This window comes from Amblyomma mixtum, chromosome 6, assembly GCF_055824585.1.
Source record: "Amblyomma mixtum isolate Tamu chromosome 6, ASM5582458v1, whole genome shotgun sequence".
NCBI classification, from domain to species: Eukaryota; Metazoa; Arthropoda; class Arachnida; order Ixodida; family Ixodidae; genus Amblyomma; species Amblyomma mixtum.
In genome coordinates this window covers 68837390-68864779 of record NC_143017.1, presented here as the reverse complement: position 1 = coordinate 68864779, position 27390 = coordinate 68837390, and the positions used below count along the sequence as shown (strand labels likewise).

The 27390-nt window shown below is 43.7% G+C and overlaps 1 protein-coding gene and 1 pseudogene across 1 annotated transcript; both read left to right on the top strand.

Moving 5' to 3' along the window:
- Positions 1–291: 291 nt before the first annotated feature.
- Positions 292–27365, top strand: LOC149339308 (serine hydroxymethyltransferase, mitochondrial-like). The gene is made up of 12 exons (XM_089548058.1): positions 292–537; positions 3478–3633; positions 4169–4248; positions 4648–4848; positions 5004–5085; positions 5225–5347; positions 6454–6593; positions 8582–8744; positions 9851–9950; positions 19554–19709; positions 21072–21179; positions 27051–27365. Exons 1-12 carry the CDS (start codon positions 478–480, stop codon positions 27179–27181), a joined length of 1500 nt encoding a protein of 499 aa, XP_089404184.1. The 5' UTR covers positions 292–477; the 3' UTR covers positions 27182–27365.
- On the top strand, positions 675–3451 carry LOC149339309 (lysosomal acid glucosylceramidase pseudogene; annotated as a pseudogene).
- Positions 27366–27390: the final 25 nt, after the last annotated feature.

Sequence of the window (27390 nt, the reverse complement as noted above, 5' to 3'; positions counted from 1 at the left end):
TCGAGCTGACACGTACAGTCAAGGACAAGTTTGCGGGATGCGGATTCGCGGGAAAAAAAAATTTCTGCGTTGCCTTGCTAGCCAGTCAAATGCATATTCTTCTAGCCGATGGAGCACGTATGTCTCCTCGTGCTTCTATGCATTTCCATGACCTTCTGTGCCTAACTGCGCCGTAACATTTTTTTTTTTTTTCCGGCGAAACCGCATCCCGCAAAATTTGTCCATCACTGTACTACAAAAAGGAGCGATGAAGGGTCCACAAGCGCTTGTCGTGCAAGAAAAGTGTATACGTCCGGAGGGCTTGTCTCTTGCTATCGCGAAGAAAAGATAACGCCGAGACGGGGCAATCTCGCAGCCGCACCGCGCCGAGTCTGAGGACAACTGACTGATAACCCCTCTCAGATAGATGACGCCACTTCTGTGAGCACTTCTAGGCAACGGCAGGTGATTCAGCTGCACACTCCAGGCGCTCCAGGCATGTCTGCGTTGTTGTGCAGGGTGCCCTGCGGGCTTTCAGCGGCATGCACTACAGTCACAGTAAGTTTATTCAGTGATACCTGTGCTGTTCGCACACACCGAACGAAGGGCAACTGATGAAACGCTTGTCGTCATAGTGGCGTCGTAAACAGCGTGTTGCGGTCGGCTTTCTCAATGTTGTTGAACAGAGTGTTTTCGTGCAACTCGTTGAATACGCTTATATGTGGCTCATATATCCTACACATGTGTATGCTTATACTCAGGAAACAGTTTTACGGTACGTAGATGGCCATAAACGCACTGTGTTAGGTAGTTTTCGGCGTTTTTCGCAGCTAGAATGTGAGGTTCTTCAATCCAGCTACAGATGTCGCCGCGCTCGACAGCAGCATAGCAGACGATTTTGCCCTGAATCCCGATCGTCTTGAAATAATTACGAGCAAACCGTATGACTTTCTTGTTCTCTTAATGGCTATTTTTCGTTGTGCGAGCATTAAAAACCTTGCTTCAGGCTCTGTTGTGAACTTTAGCTTGCGGCCTTCGGTGCTATCTTGTCTGAAGGCGGTTGTCTTCCAAGGAGGCCGCATCCGTCGCTTCAAAATTTGTTAAAATTAGGTCGGTTACGAGGTCGCCGGGTCACGTCCCCCCAAAACGGATGACACCCCTAGGGCAGTTCAGCAGGCTGCTACAGCGTCGACAGGTCCAGTCAATCTCTAATTATGTCAAAATTTATTGTGGTCGCCGCGTTTCTCATCGCTTTTCACGGCGTGGTTTGGAACGCCTGCATCCACAGGAACTTCGGAAGAGACAGCACCGTGTGTGTTTGCAGTGCGGAGCAGTGCGATCTCCTGGGACGTGTGGCGAAGCAGGAAAGTGGTGTCGCCGGCGTTTACGAGAGCAGTAAGGACGGATCTCGCTTCCTTGCCACGACTATAGATTTCGAGCATGTCGAACTAAACTTCTCGGCCTTGCCGCAGTCTCACACCGTCATCCGCATTATGCCGAACATGACTTACCAGGAAATAATGGGTTTCGGCGGATCTTTCACCGACGCCGCCGGCAGCAACATTTTTCGTTTAAAGGAGCCGCTCCGCACCAAGCTCCTCGAGTCGTACTATTCTGAAGACGGCCTGAATTACAACATGGGACGTGTGCCAATCGCAAGTTGTGACTTCTCGATGCGTGTCTACTCCTACGCGGACAGCCCCGACGACTTCGAGCTTTCAAATTTCAGCATCAGTAATGAAGACGTCTCTTTGAAAATTCCCTTGATTAAGAGGGCCCATGAGATGAACAAGACAGATCCCCTGTGGCTGATTGCGAGTCCATGGAGTGCTCCAGCTTGGATGAAGACGAACAGTGACATGAGTGGCAGAGGAACACTTCGAGGGAAGCCAAATGGCCCGTACTACAAGGCATGGGCACACTACTTGGTCAAATTTTTAGATGCTTACAAAGACCACAATATCAGCTTCTGGGGGGTCACTGCTCAGAATGAACCAACATCTGGCTATGTTCCATTCTATCCTTTCCAAACGATGGGCTTCACGGCTGCTAGCCAACGGGACTTCATTAAGTTTGACCTCGGCCCTGCTTTTGAAACTGCTGGTTATGGACCCGACAAGCTGAAGCTGCTAATTTTGGATGACCAGCGAGCTTTTCTTCCGTACTGGGCTAACGTCGTCCTTGCTGATCCTGACGCTGCGAAATATGTGTCTGGTATTGCTTTCCACTGGTATTGGAACCACGTAAGGGGCCCTCAAGTGCTCACTCAAACCCACGAGAGGCATCCCAGCAAATTTCTTTTGGCAACAGAAGCGTGCGAAGGAGCGTCATCGCTATCGAAGAACAGAGTGATGCTCGGCAGCTGGAAACGTGCAGAAAGTTATGCCCTCGACATCATTCAGGACATGCGCCACTGGACAACAGGCTGGATTGACTGGAACCTTGCTTTGGACACGATGGGTGGCCCAAACTGGGCACACAATTATGTTGATGCTCCCATCATAGTCAACTTGACATCTAAGGAATTCTATCTGCAGCCAATGTACTATGCCTTGGCGCACTTCAGCAAGTTTGTGCCACGTGGTTCAAAACGGATTGAATCGGAAGCTACGCGACGACTGGACACCGTAGCATTCCTTAGACCAGATAATGCCATTGTGCTGGTGATTCTGAACAGACGTTCATCTCTGAGGACTTACACTATAGTGGATGGACAGCTTGGTAGCCTAAATTACAGCATACCAGGAAAATCTATCCAGTCTCATATTTGGTGGCTGCCATCTTCCAAGCCATGAAACTGTGCCCTGTAGTTTTAATAAATACTGCATAATTGTATATCTCCTAAACTGATGTGTGTGCATGAGCTTTCTTTCAGAATGCCAACAATGTTGTGGCTGCAAGTTGTCAAGCATGCTTAATCAAGTGGCAAGATCGCCATAAGCAATATAAGTCTGCCTTGTATGAATACTAATGAGTAATTACTCTTATTACAGATCTACTCTGCCTTGACATTTGACCAATACCATAGGAAATGGTCCAATAAATTTTTGGTCTCTTTTGCTTTATGAGAGAGTGCTTTATGGAGCCTTCATGAGCTATGCTAGCAGCTTGCATTGTTATTTAATCCAAAGCTCCCCATATGTGATGCCGCACTGTGACAAGGAAATGAAACGTACCAGTGCAAAACAAGCTATGCGACGCATGGAAATAGAGCAGGCGTTTATTGAGCCCAGATCGCAGGATTTAATTCTTTTCGCCATTTTATCCCCATCGAGATGTGGAAAATGCTCGTGTATTGTCTATGAATTCACTTTAAAAATCTCCAGGTTGTAAAGATTATTCCCGAGTCCTCCACAAGTCCCAGCCAATGGGCAGGTGTGGGACATGGAAGCCTACAAACCAACTAACTCTCATAACCCATGCTCATAGGCCATTGAAACTGTTCACTTGTTTTCATTGAGTCCCATTAAGCCCAAGTTTTCTTCTTGCCTGTTTCAGAAAAATGTTACACGAGGAGCAGTGGCTTCACTGCAAAGGCTATGCCACTCAGCAGTTGGTCACGAGACACTGGAAAACGAAGACCCAGAAATGTGGGAGCTGGTTAAGGAAGAGAAACGACGTCAAGTCTCTGGCTTGGAGCTCATTGCCTCTGAAGTATGTTTCTTAGGACCAGGAAAGAAAATTCTTGCCCTTTGCCTTAATTTCCAGTCTTTGAAGGCCAACTCGTTTTTGCATACCTTCATCTTTTCACTCGCCTATAAGTCATAAAGGAGCATCACAACTTGTCTCTAGCTACAGTGAAATGCCATCATGGTACTCTTGGCAACAGTAGCTATCGTTGCAAAAGTTATCTATCTAAACTTTGTCTCTAAAGTTTTCTTTTTTTTCCGGAACCTTCAAATTTGAAGTTTTCTCATAGCTAAGAGTGAGGTAGTGTGTCAGCTGAGAACACAAACATCATAGTAGATGCCAGACAACTACATTTTCTTACTTTGTTATATAAATTAATGGTGCAATATAAACTGTACAGCTCGTAGCAGTGGTATCGTAGGTGCGTTTTCGTGAATAGAAAAGAAAAAAAACTGATAAGAAAAGACGAAACTTCCAATTTCTGTATAGGAGTCTTATTGATGCTTTGGCATACAAGTATTTTTATGTGATAACCTCTCTGCAACACATTTGATTCCAGAACTTTGCTAGTCGATCTGTCCTAGAAGCACTTGGGTCATGTCTAAACAACAAATACTCGGAGGGATATCCTGGTGTGAGGTATGTTCATTATGGAGACTGATTTTTCGAGGTCTAGCACATTTGTTTAGTGCAATTCGATTAGTTCTTGAACACAAATTGGAAGAGAATTCTTTCGTTCACATTACAGCATGTTGGGCATTTCATGATACTTAAGTCTCTAAAACTGACAGTGCATGAAGCTTTGTTAATTTCAAGTGACCTGAAGAAAGTATATTTAATGCCATGCCTTGTCATGCGTGAAATGACAGATATCCCTTTATTATATCATTAATGACTTAAATGACAAGCCTTGGTATAGGAGATGAATTCATGTCATCTCATGCTGAACTAAATGTTTGAAAATTATATCCGTAATCCTTTGACAAATGCTCACTGGTGGAACAAGACTTGCACAGCGATACCGATTTCTACTTGCAGGTATTATGGTGGCACAGAAGTTGTGGACAAGATTGAACTTCTCTGCCAAAAAAGGGCTCTGGAGGCGTTTAGTTTAGATCCTGACAAATGGGGTGTTAATGTCCAGCCATACTCTGGGTCACCTGCAAACTTTGCTGCCTACACCTCTGTGTTGAACCCCCACGACAGGATTATGGGGCTCGACTTGCCTGATGGCGGACAGTAAGTGCTTTCTCTGAATTTGTGCCCCTAATAGAGCTCCGTTTTAACTAAAGCAAGCAATTGTCCTTGTGCATGTGTTTGTGGTTTATTTTATAAAGAAAAAGAAAGTATTGCAGTAACTGACACTCCACTAATTTTTTTATTGCTTCCTTCAGCCTTACTCATGGTTACATGACAGATCAAAAGAGGATATCGGCTACATCTATCTACTTTGAATCCATGGGCTACAAGTTGAATGTGAGCACTTTATTTTTGTGTATGATTGTTTGATTATGCTTCTGCCTGGAGTATCGTGTAAATTTATCTTTCTTCTGTGCACTGTGCCCTTTTTTCGCAACGTCTGATTGTGTTCTACCTGCTTTGTTTTATCCTCTAGAAAGACACTGGGCTCATCGATTATGAGAAGCTTCATGATATGGCTCGGCTGTTCCGGCCAAAACTGATCATTGCTGGAACTAGTGCTTACTCCAGGTTACTTGACTACAAAAAGTTCAGGGAGGTGGGTAAATGTGCTGCTTATAAAAATAAACTGACATTGACTTAAGAGTGTAGCACAAGAAAGACAAAGGACTAACAATTTAGACACACACTGCAGGTGCTAATTTCCAACTGATTTATTTCCACGAAAACCATGGCAAATGCAACATGTAAGGGCTATCAGGCGCATGTGCCAGGAAGAACCAAAGAAAAAGATGAGGTCAAAGGCACCGATAAAAGCAGGAAATCAAAGGAATCGCCGATTTATGGCACGTAATAAAAGCCAGTTCTCTTCTTGATAGGAAGATAGATGGCGTGCTGACATATTTTTCTTGCAAAGCAATGGTCTGTACAACTTGCACAATTTCACAAGTTAGCTGAACATACAGGGAACTAATTTGGCTTTGCACAGCAAAGCCTGTGGTTGCATGCCATTTCTTGATAAATGCTTGATAATGGCCAGAAGCAAAGATCAGCTAACTCGCAACACTGCTAACTGTTTCGCACGAAAAAATGTGTTGGCATACTGTCTATTGGCCTTCTTACGTACCATAAATCGGTGATTACTGATGATATCTGGCATTCACTGGTGGTCTTTTGCCCGTGTCTCTTTCGGATGCTCTTGTCTCATGCGTCTGATGGTCCCTACGTGTCACGTTCACCATGGTAGTCGTGGAAACAAATTAGTTGGAGCCGCCGCGGTGGCTCAGCGGTTATGGTGCTCGGCTGCTGACCCGAAAGACGCGGGTTCGATCCCGGCCGCGGCGGCTAGAATTTCTTTGGAGGAGAAATTCTGGAGGCCCGTGTACTGTGCGACGTCAGTGCACGTTAAAGAACCCCAGGTGGTCGAAATTTCCGGAGCCCTCCACTACGGCGTCTCTCATAGCCTTAGTCGCTTTGGGACGTTAAACCCCATAAACCAAACCAAACCAAATTAGTTGGAAGTTCCTGCCTGTTGTGTGTGTGTGTCTCAGTTCTTCATCCTGCATGTTTTTTTTGTGCTGCACTCTTATGTCATGCATTACCAACTCGCCCAAGTATCCACTCTTAACCGGACATTCTAGTACCTTCTCTGAATATGAGCGATTGCTGTAATGGTGGATAAATATAGTACTGTGTCAAATCCAGGTCTGCAATGATGTGAAGGCCATCTTGATGGCTGACATGGCTCACATCAGTGGACTTGTGGCTGCAAAGGTTATTCCATCACCTTTCGACTATGCTGATCTGGTCACCACCACCACGCACAAAACTCTTCGGGGTTCGAGGTAAGTTGGAGACCTAGTTGCTTCTCATAGTGGGAGCCACGCCTTTCTCAGAGGTATTACATTGGGTCAAGTTTGTTTGTGTCCTATAACTTGAAGGTAGGGAACATGGAATTTTAAGGACCCAATTTTTTTCAACCGAACCGAAAGCTTGCTGTACGAGGTGCTGTATTTCGCAGTGGTTTTATCGTCAGAAACTCTCTAGGAAATTTTTAGCAAGAAGTTTTAAGTGTATGCGCACATTTTTATGTATCCCGATGCTGGAAACTATGATCAGCGAGCGCGATGACGATTGCTCATCAGCAAAAATGCTGCATCAAAAACTAATAAAAATCTCACCTGCCAGACAGCAATAGGATATTTTTAGTATATAGAGTAGCGTCCATTTCACTTTCCACGCACAAAGCTGTTGCGGCACAGTGATTTGCGCCTCGTCGGTGAAAGTTTTAGTAGACTGTGCCTGCTGGTCCATCCAAGAAATTCAAAACACTGGTGCCATCTAGTTACAAAAGCTAAAAGTGCTTGGTCGATGATGCGAAGGAAGTGTTGCTTTTCAGCGGAAGGCACACTGGAGAGAGTGTAAACTATAATAAAACATGACAAACATTTCTTAGAGAAAAAAAACACTGCGCACTTAGAACAAATAAGTGATATTTTACCGAGATGTAGTCACGTGGGGGCTTATACTGGTAATGTTGGGTTTCATCCCAAGATGGCTTTTTATGCGGCTTTCAGTGCCAAATGCAAATTATAAATCCTAGTTTGTTTGATATTGCAGTGCTCAGCTCTTATAATTTGAGACACAATCTTTATCTCATGACACATTTTGGCCAATGGTCGGTCCCTTTATTACGTGCCTCTTGTTATCATGGAAAACAAAATGGAGTACCTCTTTAGCCTGAGCAGTCACTTGTAAATTAACCAGTGCTGCATCCAAGAGCCTGCGCTCTCAAATTTTACAAAGCTGGCTCTCTTTGGTATTTCCCAAAAGGCATTTATACATGCTCACCGTTCTTTGTGTGTTTGAGAGCTGCATCTGTCGGAAAAACTTCGGGGTGGGTACTAAGATCACGAAAGAAGTATTTTACACCTGCTCTGCCTTGGCACCGAGTGTGCACTGCACAAGAACTTGCCTGGAATGTTGAAAGCGCGGACTAGTAGTGCATCTTTCCCGTCCTCTTCCTATGGTAGTCACAGCCAGAAGTTCAGTTTCCAGAAGTTACAGAAAAAGCAATACCTTTTTTTTGACTTCTCGATGAAGTGTGCACCTATATCAAGGCTGTACCATGGCCAAGCATTGGTCCTATGAATACTGAGCATTTAAAGGGACACCGAGGACAATTAAAAGCTAGCCTATATTGATAGAGTACCTCGTAATAATCTGAAAGAAACCACTCTCACCAAAAACGAAGCTGTTGTGAGCCATAAAGGATTGAAAAACAAAATACAGGTGTCGCTATCATCATCTGATTTTGCAAGTAAAATGCTTGTGTTGGCACCTATTCCCTGGCACGGATCTCAAAGGCTACACTACACTGCTGTTCACTTGAAAACTGTAGCAACCTGTCCTTTTCGGTAAGGACTTCACGAGTTTGAATCAACCGGTGGGAAGATTTTTAAATTCAGTTTTCTTATCAATAAATGCGTCTTTTGCTCCTGGACAAGCATTAGCTTACCCAGAAAGCCAGAGAATCAATTTTTATTGATAACAGTGATTGGACGGAGTTGTCTTCATTTTTCCTTTAAAAAAAATTCAGACTCTTCTTGCCTGTCAAGCCAACGCAGGGCTGTAGCAGACTCATGATAATATCATGGGGTACTGAAGCCATTCATGTAGATATGGTGAAGGTCCCACTGCAAGATTATTAATTTCAAAACATCTCATCTCAGCAAGAATTGCTACCACAAGATAGTATTTGCAGGGAGCATCGAAAAGAAGCGGAGTACTACAGTAAATGTTTTTGCCTCACATTCTCACACTTGTTTTTCAGAGCTGGCCTCGTTTTCTACCGAAAGGGGGTGAAAGAAGTGGACAAGAAAGGGAAAGAAATCATGTACGACCTGGAGCAAAAAGTCAACTTTGCCGTGTTCCCAGCTCTGCAAGGGGGACCCCACAATCATGCCATTGCATCTGTAGCTGTTGCCCTAAAACAGGTACTGTTCTGGGGCTTTATTTCAGATGGCATCATCTGGTGGCTGGCTGTAGTTTTCTCTTTGGATTATTACATTGATTTACTCGCATACTGCCATTCTGTTAGCACTGTCAGGCCAAGATGTAGTTGGTGATAGGGCAGCGATGTTTGTCCGCTTGCCAAGGGATGGCTACTTTCTCATTCAGCTTGTCTATTTGGTCCTATTTCTTTGTTCTTTTTATCAGTTGCCTGACCTCCTCTAGTGTGTCTCTGATTGCTACAAATAAACTAATAATAAGGCCGCCGCGGTGGCTCAGCGGTTATGGTGCTCGGCTGCTGACCCGAAAGACACGGGTTCGATCCCGGCCGCGGCGGTTGAATTTCTTTGGAGGAGAAATTCTAGAGGCCCGTGTGCTGTGCGATGTCAGTGCACGTTAAAGAACCCCAGGTGGTCGAAATTTCCGGAGCCCTCCACTACGGCGTCTCTCATAGCCTTAGTCGCTTTGGGACGTTAAACCCCATAAAACCAAAAAACCAAGAAAAAATAAACTAATAAGCTATCGTTCGTCTGTTTGTGTACCTGAAAGCATGCCAGATCTCTGACTATCTATTCATAGCCGGGGAGGGCCTTACACTGGATTAGGATATGCTCCACGGTTCCTCAAAGGACTGTTAGTGGCGGATTTTTTGAAAGCTTATTTAACCAAACACTATTGAGGTGTGCAGTTGTGCTTTGAATGCTTGCTAGCATAATGGCTTTCCCACCAGTATAGTCCTGGTACTGTCACATTCATCTACTACCATCTACTAAGAGCAATTTCACACTACAGTAAGGTATATTAATAAATGTAAAACTGCCAAACAAATCTGGATAGAGAATTAACTGAAGACACTTTGCATTACTACACATAGTCTTTAAGAAACAGAGTTTATTTAAATTTCTTCTTTGTACAAAAACAGAGTACTCACAGGCTAGCAGTTTCAGTAAAAAGATTTTATGACAAGCACATAACTGCATTGAAGCAAGTTGCAATGGAAAATAACTCTTCAGGTAGTAATGCCCTTGCTGAGCATTTGCATAAATGAATGCCTTGTGCATTTGAGGAAAACGTGATTTGTCATTTCCAGGCTACTACACCAGAATTTCGACAGTACCAAGAACAGGTGCTCAAGAATGCCAAAGCAATGGTGACAGCACTGACGGAGAGGGGTTACACTGTTGTATCAGGTAAGCAGTAGTATGACGTGCATTGTTAACTGGTGCAAAGAAAGTATTGTGTTGTGGTCCAGTCATCGCGCAGGCATTGCACAGACTGTCAGTGCCAATAACTGGGGCAACCATCATTGCAAGCTGCAACAGGTTTGCTTGCTAACCATTCTTAACGGAGTGTAAAAAAAGCTCGGGAAGTCAAGGCAGTGTTCTAAATTCCATAAAATTTAAAATACCAGCTGTCATATTTTGAAATTAAGAGGGACGCAGGAGTTGGGTGGCAGATGTTCCCGCAGAAACTTTGTTACAAGGTTCGTTTGGTTGTATTGCAGGGAAGCGTAATGCACTGACTGCATGGTAGTTCTGTTCTTGCTTTCATTACTGTTGTTGCTGCTACATATTGATGCTGCTGCCATGGTGAGCATTTGCTGCATGCCACCGTCCTGTCCCTGTCTCAATTCCCTTTATCCTGTGTATATAGTAGCACCACCTCTCTTTCTTTTTTGCTTCTGGGTTATTAATGTGAGAGCCTTATGTGGCTCTGTCACGTCAGCAAAAAGTGTCCGCAAACCGTGTTTGCAGAGTTTGTCTACACGATGACGTTGTTCTCTGGAGATAAATGTGTGAAAGTGTGATTGTGACAGATAGTATAAGATGAAATGTTGCCGTGGGAAAATTTGGTTGATGAGGCGAATTAGTTAATTAATTAAATGCAAAAAAACGCAAAAACATACACTTAAACGTCGATGTAGTACATGGACGTCAGAACAGCCACAGATGTCGAAATAGTATGTGGACATTTCGCTTTCGCATTGCTCCAGTACGGGTCGCTACAGTGATCTCAAAGTTTTTTTGCATAGACATGTCTGCCAGATGTGATTATTCACTATATTTTATGTGCTTTTAAATTCAGTTGATAATTTCAACTAAAAAGAATGATGTGGAAGACCTGTTTAATTCTTGATGCTGTTTATGGCATTTTTAACCTATTCCTACTTTCTGGCTGGTAATCTGCATGTATCCACAAAAGGTGTTGCTACAGACTGCACTGCACAAGTGGCATTACAGCCACTTGAACAGTATGAAAGAAACAGGACACATATTTGTTGTTTTCTTATATATGTTTTTCATACCTGGGAGTTTTCGATACACAAGACATTGTATCTAAGTCCAGCATGCCACTTTTACTAAGAGTTTATTTCACCACCATTGCCACCAAAGCTGCCAGTGATTGTAGTGAGTGGAAATTGAATGGCAATTGTGGTTGGAAGTGCTCACTATGGTGTGTAGCAAATCTTCCGTTGTTTTTATGCGAAGCATATTACTAGAGGTACACTACAGCCCTTCGCCGTGGTTACGCGCCGTGCACACCACGTGACACATGACGTCACGACAGAGGAAGATGAGGGTCCACCTCGCGCCGTCGCTGTGTTTGCACGCCGTGCAGACCACGTGGTACAGTGACGACACACCACGTGACATACCACGTGACACATGACGTCACGCGCTGGGAGAGGGAGAACGATGCCATCGCACAGACACCGGAATGTCCTCGAGCGGCATTCTCGCGCATTTCGAACGCGCGTTCACACTCGGTGTAGGTGAAACGCTCGCTCCACCGGGCAGGCGGACGCGGCTTCCGTGGCAATCCAGGCGCCCACCCAACGCGCGTCTCGGGGTTAGTCGGCGTTCCGCTGTAGCCATGCCGTTGTCTTCCCCCACGACGAAGGCTTCTAGTGGTTGTATTAAAATGACCAAGTATGCAACCAAGGAAAGCCATGTATTAACAAGCCTAGCCATCAATATGCTTCGCATCTGACCAGGATTAACAAAGTTAAGCCTCAGCCATTTTTTTTGTACACTCACACATGACAGGAAGAAGACTTCCCGAAACATTCCATTCAGCACACCAAGAACATATGAGTGTAAGATAAAAGTGAAGCAAGTGGTGTGGCTAGCTTTAGCACTTGATAAAGTTGCCATACACTCAAGCACAGTGCTTTACTATATACCTAGGGCTTGCTAGTCACCTAAATTGTTTTAACTGTAGATTAACTGCATTTATTTTGTTCTGCAGTACGTGGCTGTGGCTATATTTATTTATTTATTCATTCATTTAAGTACCCTAAGGGTTTGGTTAGGCATTTCATAGGGTTGGTTTGGTTTATTGGGGTTTAACGTCCCAAAGCGACTGAGGCTATGAGAGACGCCGTAGTGAAGGGCTCCGGAAATTTCGACCACCTGGGGTTCTTTAACGTGCACTGACATCGCACAGCACACGGGCCTCTAGAATTTCGCCTTCAAGAAATTCAGCCACCGCGGTCGGGATCGAACCCGCGTCTTTCAGGTCAGCAGCCAAGCGCCGTAACCACTGAGCCACCGTGGCCCGGCATTTCGTAGGGGGTGGTGAGCAGATAGCACAGTTTCCTGAAAAGAAAAAAGAATGTTTACATGTATGCACAAGGCTACTCATCATAACAAAGTGGATGCCAGAAAAACGAAAGAAAGAACACAAAACTGCATTATTGAATTGCCACTTTGATTATGCTGTATTGTACATGTTGGGCATTAGTGCTAATGTATAATAAAACAAAATGGGATATAATATTCAGAAACAGAAAACATTGAAAGGAATACCACATGCTAAAAGGCAATAAGTTCAAACAAGCTGTAATGCCGCGTCTTCTTCAAGAAACGTTTGGAACGATGATTGGAAAGGTAATGATTTGGTAATAGTTGCAATGCTAACATGTAAGCATTCCGTTCTCTTATTGACAAAAATAATGGGGAATTTTCGTATTTGTTTGTGTGAGCGAAACCTGGTTGAATTTTATGTGCATAACCTGTACGAGAGTATAAGTGATGTATGATGCCGGGACGCAAAGGATGACTTGCTGTAGCAAAAGGAGTGGAAAAATGTTACGCTAAAGAATTTTCATCGTATATTAAGGTCCAAGAGCCTGTTATAGTGCGGAAACCCTCGAGTGGGGAGAGTACGACCATAGGATAACAAGTACTGCCTTATTTTGTACTAATCTATGCAGTTGAACAGATTACCTTAATGGGGATTTCATACTACTGAGCAATATTCAAATAATGCCCAAATAAGAGATTTGTAGGCATGTAATTTGGTATCAGAGGGGTTGGCAAGAGATAGACAATATTTAAGAAGGCCTAATTTTTAAAGCACTTTGTTGGTGCTATATTCTATATGACTATGCCATGTTACGTCTGGAGTTAGAACAGTGCCGAAATACTTGAACATTGATGTGAGCTTATTAGTAACGCTTACTATTTATAATGTAGTGGCTTGATGTTGTATTTCAGATTATCGAGAAAGTCATCTGTTTAGCTTTATTGGTGTTTATTTCCATCTGTTGAGCACTGCACCAAGTACTTAACCTATCTAGATTGTTTGCAAGGTACCAACATTGTTAAGGTTAGCTTTCTCTCTCTAAATAATACAATAGGGGATGTTCAAAATTCCACAAGTGCGCTTCCCCATAACTATGTTGCCAAAGACAAGATGGCCAACTTCTGTATAAAAACCTGTGAGGGCTAAAGCAGGCGTGAAGGATGTGGATAGAATGTAAGAAACTTGTTTTGGAAGAATGAAACAAAAAACCAGTCCTTCTTGCTTTGTTTCTGCTGGAAACGCATGGTCAGCCATCTTATCTTAGGCAACATTGTTACGCGGCAAAGCGCACTAGCAGAATTTTGAATAGCCGCCGTGGTGGCTCAGTGGTTATGGTGCTCGGCTGCTGACCCAAAAGACGCGGGTTCGATCCCGGCCGCGGCGGCTGGAATTTCTTTGGAGGAGAAATTCTAGAGGCCCGTGTACTGTGCGATGTCAGTGCATGTTAAAGAACCCCAGGTGGTCGAAATTTCCGGAGCCCTCCACTACGGTGTCTCTCATAGCCTTAGTCGCTTTGGGACGTTAAACCCCAAAAACCAACCAACCAGAATTTTGAATATCCCCTATTGTCTGCAAAAAGTTGTATTGATAAGTCAGTATTTGTCGCAATATCATTGATATAAATTAAAAACAGGACAGGCCCAAAACAGATCCTTGAGGTACTGCTGATTTAAGGAATGGTGGTTTATTAATAAAACAAAAACGAAAGGAAAACATGTTGCCGGCCGTGACAATTGCTGCTACTATCTTAAACAGCCAAGCTGCAGCCGAGATAGGGGAAACACACAGATAGGAATGATGGTGAGAAAGAACTGGGGTAGAGATGTGTACGCTATCTACATATACGCACAAACACAACAAAAAGTAAAAATGCTGCTCGTGCATGAGTGTCCAAGAAGGCACAGTTCGGAACACACACGTGCATGCACGCACACACACACTTAGTATTTTCGCACACGTCTCATATCCTGTCCAAAAGTAGCACACAGGGAGAGTCCTTTTGTCATTGCGTGGCTACCTGGTGAGGTGAAAATGGGACGTCAAGCCTGCCTCCTGGATGTATGCACAGAGGCTCACCATTGTTCAGTTGCGAGTGCACACCTTGCCACACGGCCTTAAAGGGACACTGAGGAGAGCACTATTAATATTTTTTTTATAGTAAAATCCGATAGTTCGGCATTTCATGGCTTTGTTGCCACTTGGCCGGCAGCGAAAGATGCATTTATTTCTAAGAAACTTGGATTCGAAGTTGAAAAAGTTTTTCCCGCCGCTCTGATTCAAACTTGGGATTCTCCTATGACGACACAGGACTAAGTGACGTGAAACATGACGTGCGCATGACGTACCGCAGACTCCGTGATTTCTGGCAGCCAGCAGTGCGGCTATGGTGGCTAGCATAGTGCGGCCCAGCAACAGCCGAAAAGAAAGCTACCGCCGGCCGCACGTTGAAGGCATCTATCGGCTATTGCGGCCGTCGCTACAGTCGCTTCGATTACGTTTGCACTGGCGTTTTGCCAGCGTTACGATGGATCTCGTTCTCGAAGTCGTCAACGAAGTTCTCACAAATAGACACCTTTAGCATACTGTGTACCTTGTTACCGCTAGCGGAATACCGGGAGCCCGCCTACCGCCGGAAAACAGGCGCTGATTGGTCCCGATGCTTCAGGAGCGCGCGTAGCTGCCGGGCACGTGGCGCCATCTGGAAAAGTCAAGAACATTTGCGCATGCATTGGCTGCGCCTCAGGGATTTGTGGCTTCTCGGCTCCTGGTGTTGCTAGAGCCATTAGTTCTAGCAACACTGTTTTGTCCTATGACGTCAGCACGCTTGTACTTGCGAGTTTGGCCTGTGGCGGCGATACCTGTATTTTGGTTCTTGCTCTTTTCTACGTTACAAGAACTTTGTTGTCAGTATGAGTGGCGTTTTTGTAATCAGGAGCTGGTATTCTGTCGATACAAGCCAACTTCAATTTCTCCTCAGTGTCCCTTTAAGAGCGCTGTAAGATTGTGCGGGATGATATCCCAGTGCCCTGTAGACCACAAGCATCATCTCTAGACGCGGCTGAGTAAAAGTGGCCCAGTGTAGTAACAAGTGCTCCAGCGTCTAAACTTCACTGCAATCACTGCGCACGTTGCTGGATGAAAGTTCACGACACACCCACCTTCCTGATTTAACATGTTCAGTTTTAGATATTAGGTTATTCACAGATACAGATTGTTGCCTATTAGCAAAAAATTCTTCTATCCACTGTGTATTATTGTAATCGGGTTGCAAGTTTATATTTGTCTGACAAGGTGCTTGTGGTGTACTATCGCGCTCAATATGAGTTGCAACGCACGGTCATCGACCGGGGCTCGTTCCGTGGTGTGCCTCCTCCAAACAGTCGCTCGGAATTCTGGGAGAAACTTTTTCCTGAGTGGGGGTGCTGTTGTTTCCTGGAACAGCAGTTTCTCCCAGAATTCCGAGCGACTGTTTGGAGGAGGCACACCACGGAACGAGCCCCGGTCATTGACCGCACGTTGCAACTCATATTGAGCGCGATAGTACATGACCAAAGGCTTTAGGGTAGTCAGCAAAAATTATATTAGTGCACAAGGCATTGTGAATGGTAAGATGAAGATCTATTACTAATTCAAATTCCATACAATCTCGTATAAGGGCTGCACAAGCTGTTTTGAGCTAGGTGATTGAGAAAAAATTCCGGTTATATGTAGTACTTTTTTTTAATTCGTGTATGGGCTGCACCTTCAGAATTCACACCCGAACTTTTTTAAATGTGTGGCCCTTTCACGAGCTTATACAGTAAGTGGGTTTGGCATGAATGCCAGTACCTAAAACCGTGCTTATTTTTAAGTAGCTTTCTATATGCCCTTTTCTTTCTATTCAGATGCTTCTTGATGTCTGTCATGAGCCAGGGAGCATCAGCTCATTTCAATCTGGAGTTTTGTTATACCAACTTCAATTTCCTTAAGTTTGTTATGAAACATTAACCAGTTTTTGTTTGTGCTGCAACTGTCGAAGTTATGTTGGAATGTGGGTGCGATGTCCTCCATCATTTTGGCACATTTTATCCTGGTTCACTCTGGTATAGTTCAAGATAAACTTTTTTAGTGGCTGTTTTTATGTGAACCTTTTTAGGTTAATTTGAAAAGATCAGATATGACTCATGCAACAGCCGGGTCAGATTGAACAGGCCAAGAGTACTGCTGAAATTGTAGCAATGAGACTGGCTTTTCTTGGAATCAACAAATGGAATACGCCAGACCATAGTGGGGTAGTTAAGATTTCCTTCTAAAGTAACAGTGTAATGAGGGGATCTGTTAAAGCTGCACTCAATGGCCCCAATGAAAAGAATCGACAAACTTGAACTGACAACTGTCTGCCTGGTGGATGACACAAACAGCAGTGACGTAAGTGATACCACTAAACCAGAAACATGTCAAAAGAAAACAGGGATGGCAGATAGTTGCTTCTTACTGCGATCATGGTGGCTGCTCCACTTGAAGCAAGTCTATCTTTGCGAAAGAGTGATAAACAGCGCAGAAGTGATAATCCACTGTGTGGCATGTCTTCTGCCAGCAATGTTTCTATGCCAACAAGGACAATATCAGCTGCACATGTGTGCATCCTATTGTCAGTCACGTTGTAGTCACGGCAGTCCAGCGGTCAGCAAGGCAGATTCAAGACTTGCAAACGAAGCTCTTTGTTTGGGCTGACTTGCATCCGCAAAAGAACTGAATCACTCGGCGGCAGCGTAAGTAACAAATGTGCTCGTCAGTCGTCGAACTACGAATGCCCGCCACTTGCGGCATCGCTCAATTTAAAGGCGGCAAGGAAACTTCGAGATAACAGGTCAAGATCATCTACAGTAATCTGGAAAAACGTAGATGCAGCTCTTCATGGTTGTGATCAATCGAGATTAGTCCAGTTGCTTCTCGCGTCACGAACAAAAATGATAACAACCCTTTCCTGCGGCCTTGAGCGCAAACGAGCGGACTCTACAATGATACGTACGTGGCAATATGTACAGGCACAAAAGCGTCTGCCGTGGAAGCAGATTGTGAGGACGAGTGGGCAACTGTAGTACTGGGAAGATACTCGTGGTGTGTTGCGCTAACTCTGTTTCATCGCTAACGCATGCGGTGCCATCTGTTGACACATCTTGTTACATATAGCATCATCACACCTCCCACAGAAAGCACACAGTATGGTGGCAGGGGCCTTTAGACCTTGTGCAAAGCTCGCCACCATGTAGCAGCCACTGTGTGTGAATCCATTATGTTCAGAGAAAGCGGTGGCAAGGCAGGCAGGGGCTACAAGTGTCATGTGCTGTTACTGTTGGGTACCATGTTGCATTCAGTGTTGTGGAATTCACAGGGAAGAACAAATTTAATCTGGAAAAGCAGGAATCTGGAATTGTTTTTTTTTAGTTCAGCATGTTAATTGGAGATATGGGAGAGGCCTTTGTCTTGCAGTGGGCGTAATTAGGCTGATGATGGTGCTTCAGTCATGTTGGTTCTTGTGCTTTGTTTTGTTCTGTTGCCGTTTTGAGTTCGCTTTGTGTTGCTATGGTTTTTTCATTTCCATCTGTTTTGACATTTCTTAAGTTCTGCCTCCCTTCAGTGTTGGTTCTGTGCATTCTATTTTGCTTTTTTTTATGTTTAGAATGCTCTGACTGAGAGTTTCGGTTTGGTTTGGTTTATGGGGTTTAACGTCCCAAAGCGACTAAGGCTATGAGAGATGCCGTAGTGGAGGGCTCCGGAAATTTCGACCACCTGGGGTTCTTTTACGTGCACTGACATCGCACAGTACACGGGCCTCTAGAATTTCTCCTCCAAAGAAATTCAACCGCCGCGGCCGGGATCGAACCCGCATCTTTCGGGTCAGCAGCCGAGCACCATAACCACTGAGCCACCGCGGCGGCTCGAGAGTTTCACTTATCTCTTTCTTTACCTTTTCTCAACCCTCTCCATCCTGGAGTTGGCAGGCATCATGGCCTTTGAAGTGGTAGTTGCCAGCCTCTTCCTTTTGTCTTTTCCATTCCTGGCCAACCACGGTGGCTCAGTGGTTAGGGTGCTTGGCTGTTGACCCAAAAGACGCGGGTTCGATCCCATCTGTGGCAGTCACCTTTTGATGTAGGCGAAATGGTAGAGGCTTGTGAACTGTGCTATGTCTTTGCACGTTAAGGAACCTCAAGGGGTCGAAGTTAACCACAGCCCTCCACTACGGCATCACTCATAGCCCGAGTCTCTGTGGGACATTGAACCCCGTAAAACCAAATTAAAACCAAAACCAATCTTTTCCATTCCTATGTCTATATTCATGTTTTTAAATTGAATGATTATAATAATAATATCAGCAACGATGGGAGGTTTTAAAATTGTACCACAGCACAGCTCAGGCTTTCATGGTTAACACAGCCATTCAGTATGCTGGTTGCACACTCTGTGTTGGTTGCTTTTGGATGCCAAAGCGTGGTAGCACTTTTGCGTTAAGCCTATAGTGCATATTTTTGCAGCACTGGCAAATGTGTAACTGCACAAACAGGATGTTTGTGCCAGGTTCTCCATCGCAAACTGTTCAAAGATTGACATTCAGGAACCTAATCTGCAATTTACTAATGTGTTCGATGGAGACTTGTGAGTGGAAAAGCACTGGCGGGGGGCTAACATAGAGCACAACAGCATTTGAAAACCCATTGTTAATATCTGTTAGGAGCCTGTTTTAGCCAGGTCAGGAATTAAGGAGCAGCACAGCAGAAAAAAAACACACAGGAAGAAGGGACAAGCGCTTGTCCCTTCTTTCTGTCTATGTTTTTTTCTGGTGTGCTGCTCCTTAATTAATGCAAACCAACTAGCCCTGTCTTCCGCTTTACAGTTCAGGAAACAACATACATCTCCATCTTCATCATGCATGCCAGCATCTTGCAAATTTGGTGTACACATAGCAGAGGTGGTGCTAGTAGCACAAGTTCTTTCATATGACTTTGTCTTCCAGGTGAAAATCTTTCCCAGCTCAACTGGTTTATGGAACAATTTCCAGTTGGTTCCAGTTGGAACCAACTGAAACCCAGTTGGTTCCAACTGGAACCATCTGGAAATTGTTCCATAAACCATTTGGGCTGGGAAAGATTTTCGCTATAAGATACTTGTCTACTACTGTTCATACGCAGTGAAAAACTTTCCCGTTTGTTTTAATCGCTTCGTAGGTGGCACAGACAACCACCTGCTGCTTTTGGATCTACGGCCCAGAGGACTAGACGGTGCCCGGCTAGAGTCGGTCATGAACGAGTGCAACATCACCGCCAACAAGAACACCTGCCCTGGAGACAAGTCTGCCCTTGTGCCTGGTGGCGTCCGCCTAGGTGCGTCCAGCCCTGAAACTGAGGCCCTGCTGAACGTTTCTCGGTGCTCTATCAGTGCAGCTTCAGTTTAGCAATTATTTAATTGTTGCCGTTACAGAAACGAAACTGTAGTACAGCGCACGAGAGTTTAGAGAGTGGAGATGATGACCATACAGCAAAGAGCATGACGCAGTGTCTTACAGTTGTGTGGCAGCTTCCAGCTAGGCCTATGTCATGCAGGCTCATGCCACAATGCGCTGCCAGATAGAGGTAGCTGTGCCACTCCGGACAGCATCTCAGAATGAAGGAGAGGGTTTCACTGCTTTCCTTCCATGCTTGCACTAGCTTTTGCTTTTTTTCTCTCAATTTTACCAGCCATGTGACTTACAAAAGCAGTAGCAGAGCCTTGCAGTGGTCCATACGATTTTCTCATGTACAGCTGCAACGGAAAAAGAATGACACAAGTGAATCATGACCGGAGCGAAAAAATCGCGACACGCGGCGCTATTGTGGCCGAGTACACCGATAGCGAGAGTGCCAGGAACATTTCATTTCCTAAAGCGGGGGTGGCCGGCAGAAAGCAACCCACCTAGACATTCGCCCATCAGGAATGCAACATCTTAAACGAACGCCTGTAGATGTCTTATCAGCCAAACCATGTGCTAAGGTGGCTAAGCACATAATCTCGTTTTATTTCTTTATTTTTTTTTTTGCGCTGGCGTGGCGACGAACGTGATCTTTATCACCGTTTTCCTTTAAAAATGTGCTGGGGATGCACTGTCAAAAGTAATGTATGGCGGATTCACAACAGCGCTACGGAACAAGGACAGAAGGAACACGAAAAACACAGGACGGGCGCTGTCCTTCTTCGTGTCCTTCGTGTTCCTTCTGTCCTTGTTCCGTAGCGCTGTTGTGAATCTGTTTATTAAGCATGAACCAACTAGCCCACACCAGAATCCTCTTATAATGTATGGCAGTGGCTGCTTTCGGATGGGCTGCTTTCTGTCGGCCACCCCCCCTTTGGAAAGTGGAATGTGCCGCGCACTCTCGCTATCTGCGCATACGGCAACAATAGCGCCGCGTCTCGCAATTTTTCCGCTCCGGTCATGAGTCACTTGTGCTAATCTTTTTCCGTTGCAGCTGTACTGCAGTTAGTTTCTGGGCAAACAGAAAAGATAGTTGAAGATTATAGCAGAAACCAAGGTGATGCTAAGCAGTAAAGAAACAGCTAAGGCCTCTCCTTATCACTCTGAAACGAATTCATCACTTATTTCCACAACTATCAAACTCATGTGCTTTCACACATACTGCTCAAAACACTAAAGCGCACAGCTTAGATCTTGATGCGTAAAACTGCTAAAACTGATGAGCAAATTGTTTCAGGCGCACCTGCTCTGACATCGAGGAACTTCAAGGAGAAAGACTTCCACAAAGTCATAGAGTTCATTGACAGAGCCGTGCACATTGCCCTTGAAGCTAAGCCAAAAGCAGGTAACCTAACCATTTTTTTCCAAACTCTCTCGGTACTTTGTTGCTATCAGTGTGTATGTGTATAGTCCTATTTGTGTTCTGCGCATATTATGCAAGCCACTTAGTTGTCAAATGCAGGTGTCACTTCTTTAACCAAACTGTACTCCTGACGGCAAAAAAAAAATGTTTAAAGTATACCATTTTTCACGTTAAGTTTGTAAAACAGGAAGTGTGTCAAGCATTGATGCAAAAAAAATATTTCTGCCGTGTACTGTCTAAGCAACCAAACTGGTTTCCCCAGGGAAGTGGACTGTTAGTTCTGGTAAAATCCAACTTAAAATAAGCAGATAATCCACCAATAAGGCCAGTGAGCAAGCAGGCTGTTATTATTATAATTATAAACTATTTAAAAGCTGTGAAAGATTGTGGAATGATTTCCTAAATCCGTAATGTATTTGGCTTTTACAATTTTTTATTGCTCGGAGGTGCTAGTCTTCACTATTGCCCTACCACTTTTTAGCTTTGCAGTTAACAAAATAGCTAGCACAGAGGTGGTGTCAATCCTGAGAATTAAATCCCGCAACTGCTACGAAGTTTCCTAATAAGCTGAAGACTTTGTTTTTAAGGAAGTAGATCAGATTAAGACATCCTCAGCACAAAAGGAAGACTTTCTCTTGCAGAACAGTTGCCTTACTTTAATCTCCAAAGTTACATTGAAACCTGAGTGACAAGTTTTTAACAACACCACGCACACAAAAAAAGAGAAAAGCACAAGAGCTCAGAAAACACAAGAGCCAGGAAACCTCCAAAGAGCAGTGTAGATTTAAGAACTGTTTATTCATTTATTTATTTATTCAAATACCCTAAGGGCCCACTGGGGGCATTACATAGGGGGGGGGGACACATCAGAGCACAATTTTCAAAGGCAAAAAAGCACTTTAGGTGGTTAATACATCATGTTGAGAAAGAACATAACAACGTAAAAACTGTTACAAAAAAATGCACAAATAACAAAGAAAGAAAACATACTAGTTTGCAAGTAAGTGATATAAAAGCAAATCTGGTTACTGAACGCTCTGGGATTCCAGATATGTTAACAATTCTGACTGAAATAAGGAAAACTGGGTTATGGTAGCGATACTGGAGGGCAACTCATTCCATTCTTTTAGTGGCAAGGTTAAAGGCGAATTCTTGTACTTTTCCGTACGAGCGAAGATGGGGTTAACTTTGTAGATATGATCAGTGCGACGTGAAGTATGAGGTGGCGGTAAGATGCGCCACCGGGCAAATGATGTACTGCTGTGAAAGAAAGTATGAAAAAAAGATAATCTGGCAAATTTTCTGCGCATTGCGAGGGGCGGCATGTTGAGCTCTTGCTTCAAAGATGAAACGCTTTGAAATCTCGAGTACGATGATAAGATGAATCGCGCAGCTTTATTCTGAACGGCTTCAAGTATATTGGAGAGGGTAGGGATGCCAAATGATTGACGCATATATTCCAGTGAAGGGCGAACAAGAGAATTGCACGCTTGAAGCCTGGTGTCCCTGTGGGCTAGATATAAGCGCCGCTTTAGAAAGCCAAGTTTTCTTTGTGCTTTAGATGTAATATTTTCGATGTGGTATGTCCATGTTAAGCTAGAATTTAGCAGAATGCCGAGGTATTTAACCGATGAAACCGAGTCTACTATGCTGTCATTTATTAGGTAAGTGTTTGGTTGCGATTTTGAAACAGAAGTGAATTTCAAATGTTTAGTCTTTTCTCTATTTATTTGCATCTGCCATTTGCCGCACCACTCTGTTAGTTTGTTAAGGTCAGATTGTAAAGCTATGACGTCGTTAGGACTAGATATGTCTCTGTAAATTACACAGTCGTCGGCAAAAAGGCGAACTGTCGAATTGATATTTAGTGCTATATCATTGATATATATTAAAAATAAAAGCGGTCCTATTACTGAGCCTTGAGGGACGCCAGACTTGACAAGGGCTAGGCTGGAAATATTATCATTTAATTTAACCGCTTGAGAACGATTTGTTAGAAATTGTTCAAGCCATCGAGTTGTATTGCCGTCGAGTTCGATGCTGCGTATTTTCAGTGTTAGTCGTTTATGAGGTACCCGGTGGAAGGCTTTTGAAAAATCAATAAATATACCATCTACATAATGAGAAAGGTGCAATGAATTATGAAGGTCCGTTACCAACTCGTAAAGCTTTGTTTGGCATAAAAGCTTTGGGCGAAAACCATGCTGGTTGTTTGCAAGCAAATTATTTCGATTGAGATGGGCCATAATGTGAGTGTATAGAATATGTTCGAGAAGTTTACAACTAACAGATGTTAGCGAGATAGGTCGGTAGTTACTGAAGACAGTGTTATCACCAGATTTAAGTATTGGCAGAACATGAGCTGTTTTCCAGTCTTCTGGTACACCTCCAGAATCGAATGATTGTTGGAATATTAGTGAATGTATCTGTGCTGAGAAATGACTGCTTAGTTTTAAAAGTTTGGCACTGATGCCATCGGGCCCTGGACTGGTCTTGAACGGCAAACGGTCAATGGCGCATTTTACGCCGTGTGCGGTGATGATAATAGAAGGAAAGTGAAACGGGATACTCTGCGGCGGCGGCGTTACGGAATTAATAGGATGCTCATCTGTGAACACCCCAGCGAAGTATGCATTAAATTGCTCGGCACACTCGACTGGTGATAACACGTTGCCATCTGTACCTAACATGGATGGTACCGACTGATTTTGTTTGGGATTTACTACATTCAAAACTTTTTCAGGTCTGTTTTTAAAGGATTGGGCAGAGTGCAATTGAAATATTTGTGTTTTGCGTCAATAACTGTTCTTTCGGTTTGTTTCGAGATTTCCTTGTAATTGTTCCAGTCTTCAGGAACATTTGACCGACTCGCTTTCTTGTACGCTCTTTTCTTCCTGTTTATGGATTTCTTGATATCGTGGGTGAACCATGGGTCGCTTATACGTGATGTTAAAGTGTATTTTGGCACACATGAGTCTTCAGTTCATTTTAATGAGACTACATTAATTTTAATTATACAAATCACTTAACGGCTTCAACAGTTTTTCTTATAACATGACCTTTCTGCTGGCTATCACGATAGGCAACTGCAATCACTGCAGCGGATTGAAAGATGGTCAGTCATGGCATTCTTGCTGTTTTTGTTGTGCTTGTGCAGCTAATCGTTTAGTAAAACTTGGTGCTGGGCTAGTTGGCGCTCTTCTGTGTTGTGTCGTCATCCTCTCGCCTTGTGTTCATCTTTTTACCTATCTCAAGGAAGCTAATCGTTTGCATAAGAGTGAGTTTTTCTGGTGTTAGCTTTTCCATCGGACAGCAGAACACAATAAGGCCTGAATGACACATCTCGAGCTAGTTGTTCATCACAAAGGGAAATGGTGCAAACTTCACGACGACAGAGAAAGAGAAGACGAGACACTGTGTCATTGTGAAGTTTGCGCTGTTCCCTTTGTGGTTTGCAATAAAGCCCCTTGGCACAAGGAATGAAAATTCTTGATTGCGCTGTGTGTATTATGAAAAATAGTTCACATCGAGTAGTTTGTGCAATTCGTCATGCTGACACTTTTGAGATTTTTGCAGCGAGCTATGGGCTCACCTATGTATCCGAACTGTGCCAGTGAAAGGCTCACATGTGTGTACTGCATAAGGCCCATTCATTCATTGAATACAGCTTTTTTTGTTCATGTATTTCCTTTAAACTACATTTAAATTGTTGCCTGATCCAAAATGCAGTACAAGATGCAGGAATGCTTCAGAATTTATAATATGTTAGGAACATACTGCAGGCCTGGCAAAGGACCCTGGCTGAGGGGAATCATAGAGAACGTTCAAAAATGTACAAAGCAAAACATGGACTAAACCAGCAACTCAATGAAGAGCCTATTCTAAAGCATTAGTGCTAGTAAGGGATGATGGTGGTAACTGGCCCGAGAATCGGTTATGGCAGAAGGAAAGAAAGAAAATTTTGAAGATGTTTGTTCTTGCTAAGAATGGTGCTAGCGAATTCTGTGTGCCTATTCGTTGTTGGCTGGGACACCAGTGGTGCAACATGAAAGATCAGGAGACATTTACAGCGTGTTATTATTTAGCAAGAAGAGAAATATCACTCTAAGTTGTGCAACCAATTTGTAGTCTTCATGTTATGCTGATGCATCAGATTTAGAGTGAATCAGTGCCATGGTATTTAGAAAATACAAACTGTACAGCTTCATGCTGAATTTTCTCTAGAGCATTGATGTTGGTTTCTGTCCTATAGTAATGTATGTCTAATGTTAGCTGTTAGCAGGGGCTTATCAGAGTTTCTCAGAAACCAAAGATTACGGAAAAAACAAGGCCAGTGTTTTTTTTTCGAGTAAGGTTTACGTTCAGCTAAGAATTACGATACATCAAGCAAGAATGTAATTTTACACTAGGATCATACAAGTTAAATGCAGTTATCTGGAAAATGCAAAAATTAAGAATATGTCAATGAAGCCCCTTTTTATTCAACAACACTATTTTAAGCAACAAGATCAAACATAACTAGCTGATCATTCTATAGATAAGTGTGAAGAGGTACGCATGCAGTAGTCACATACTCGAAAATGGTCTGTATGCATCTATGTTTTTAATAATTTCCGGTTGTTTTCACCATATCCAAGAGAAAACAGCTTGTTTTGACTTACGCAAAGGCATTCTTATGGTTACTGCATTTTTCTTTTTTGACGTTCACGTGTGTTGTGTATCAGGTGTCAGTGCTGTAGCTTAAAACATGCTTACAGAGAGTTTAAATGCAGTAATAAAATATAAAGACCCAGGCCAAAAATATTTTGATGCAGTAAATTTAATAGTTATAAGAGAGTAATTACTCATTGGCATCCACCCGAGCGCAGCCATACGACTACAAAGAAAAGCTATACAGCTTTCTCAGAAACTTCGCAGTTAAAGAAAAATTCGTCCTGGTCCGGGGTTCGAACCCAGGACCACCGCTTCACCGGAGCAGTCGCTCTACCAACTGAGCTAACCAGGACGGCAAGCTTATGGTAGGGCGAGAGCGAATTGATCAATAACTCGAAGTGGGAACTGTGTTGGTCAAAATTTTTCTTTAACTGCGAAGTTTCTGAGAAAGCTGTATAGCTTTCCTTTGTAGATGTATGGCTGCGCTCAGGTGGATGCCAATGAGTAATTACTCCCTTATTACAAATCTACTCCGCCTTGGGGGATTCCCCTAAACATTTTGACCAACACAGTTCCCACTTCGAGTTATTGATCGATTCGCTCTCGCCCTACCATAAGCTTGCCGTCTTGGTTAGCTCAATTGATAGAGCGACTGCTCCGGTGAAGCGGTGGTCCTGGGTTCGAACCCCGGACCAGGACGAATTTTTCTTTAACTGCGAAGTTTCTGAGAAAGCTGTATAACTTTCCTTTGTAGCCGTATGGCTGCGCTCGGGTGGATGCCAATGAGTAATTACTCCCTTATTACAAATCTACTCCACCTTGGGGGATTCCCCTAAACATTTTGACCAAATTTAATAGCTGTTTGCCCATCATTCCCTTGTGTCATCTCTACCCACCGCGGTGGATCAGTGGCTTCGGCTGCTGATGCCAAGGTCGTGGGTGCGGTACCAGCTACCATGGCTACATTTAAATGGAGGCGAAATGCAAAAACGACTCTGTACTGTGCAATGCAAGCACATGTTAAAAGACGCCCAGGTGGTCCATATTAATCTGGAGCCCTCCACTACGATGTCCCGCATTGCCCACGTTTCTCTTCAGGGTGTTAAACCCCACAATTTTATTTACTTTCGTCATCTCTGAACCCTACACTCAATCAGTATTTTAACTTTTGTGTGCTCAGAATCTCATTTTTCTTTACAGGAAAGACAGTCAAAGACTTCAAGGAATTCATCGCAAAGGATGAGGCAACCCGACAGAAAATGCAAGAGCTCCGAAAAGATGTTGAAGCATTTGCAGTGACATTTCCAATGCCAGGGTTTGAGGATCACTAGATGCCTGAAGCATTGTTTTTGTACATAAATAGAAGGCTTTTACTTTTTTGTGCTGATGTACGAGTTAAAACTAGTCAAAGACTTGAAAAATGCTTTTGGCAAATTATTGGTGTGAACGACCTCACACTATATGTACACTTTTTCATTAAAAGTGATGCACGCTTTGAGTGCACACTCAGCAAGAGATTGTTCCTGACAGAACAGACAAA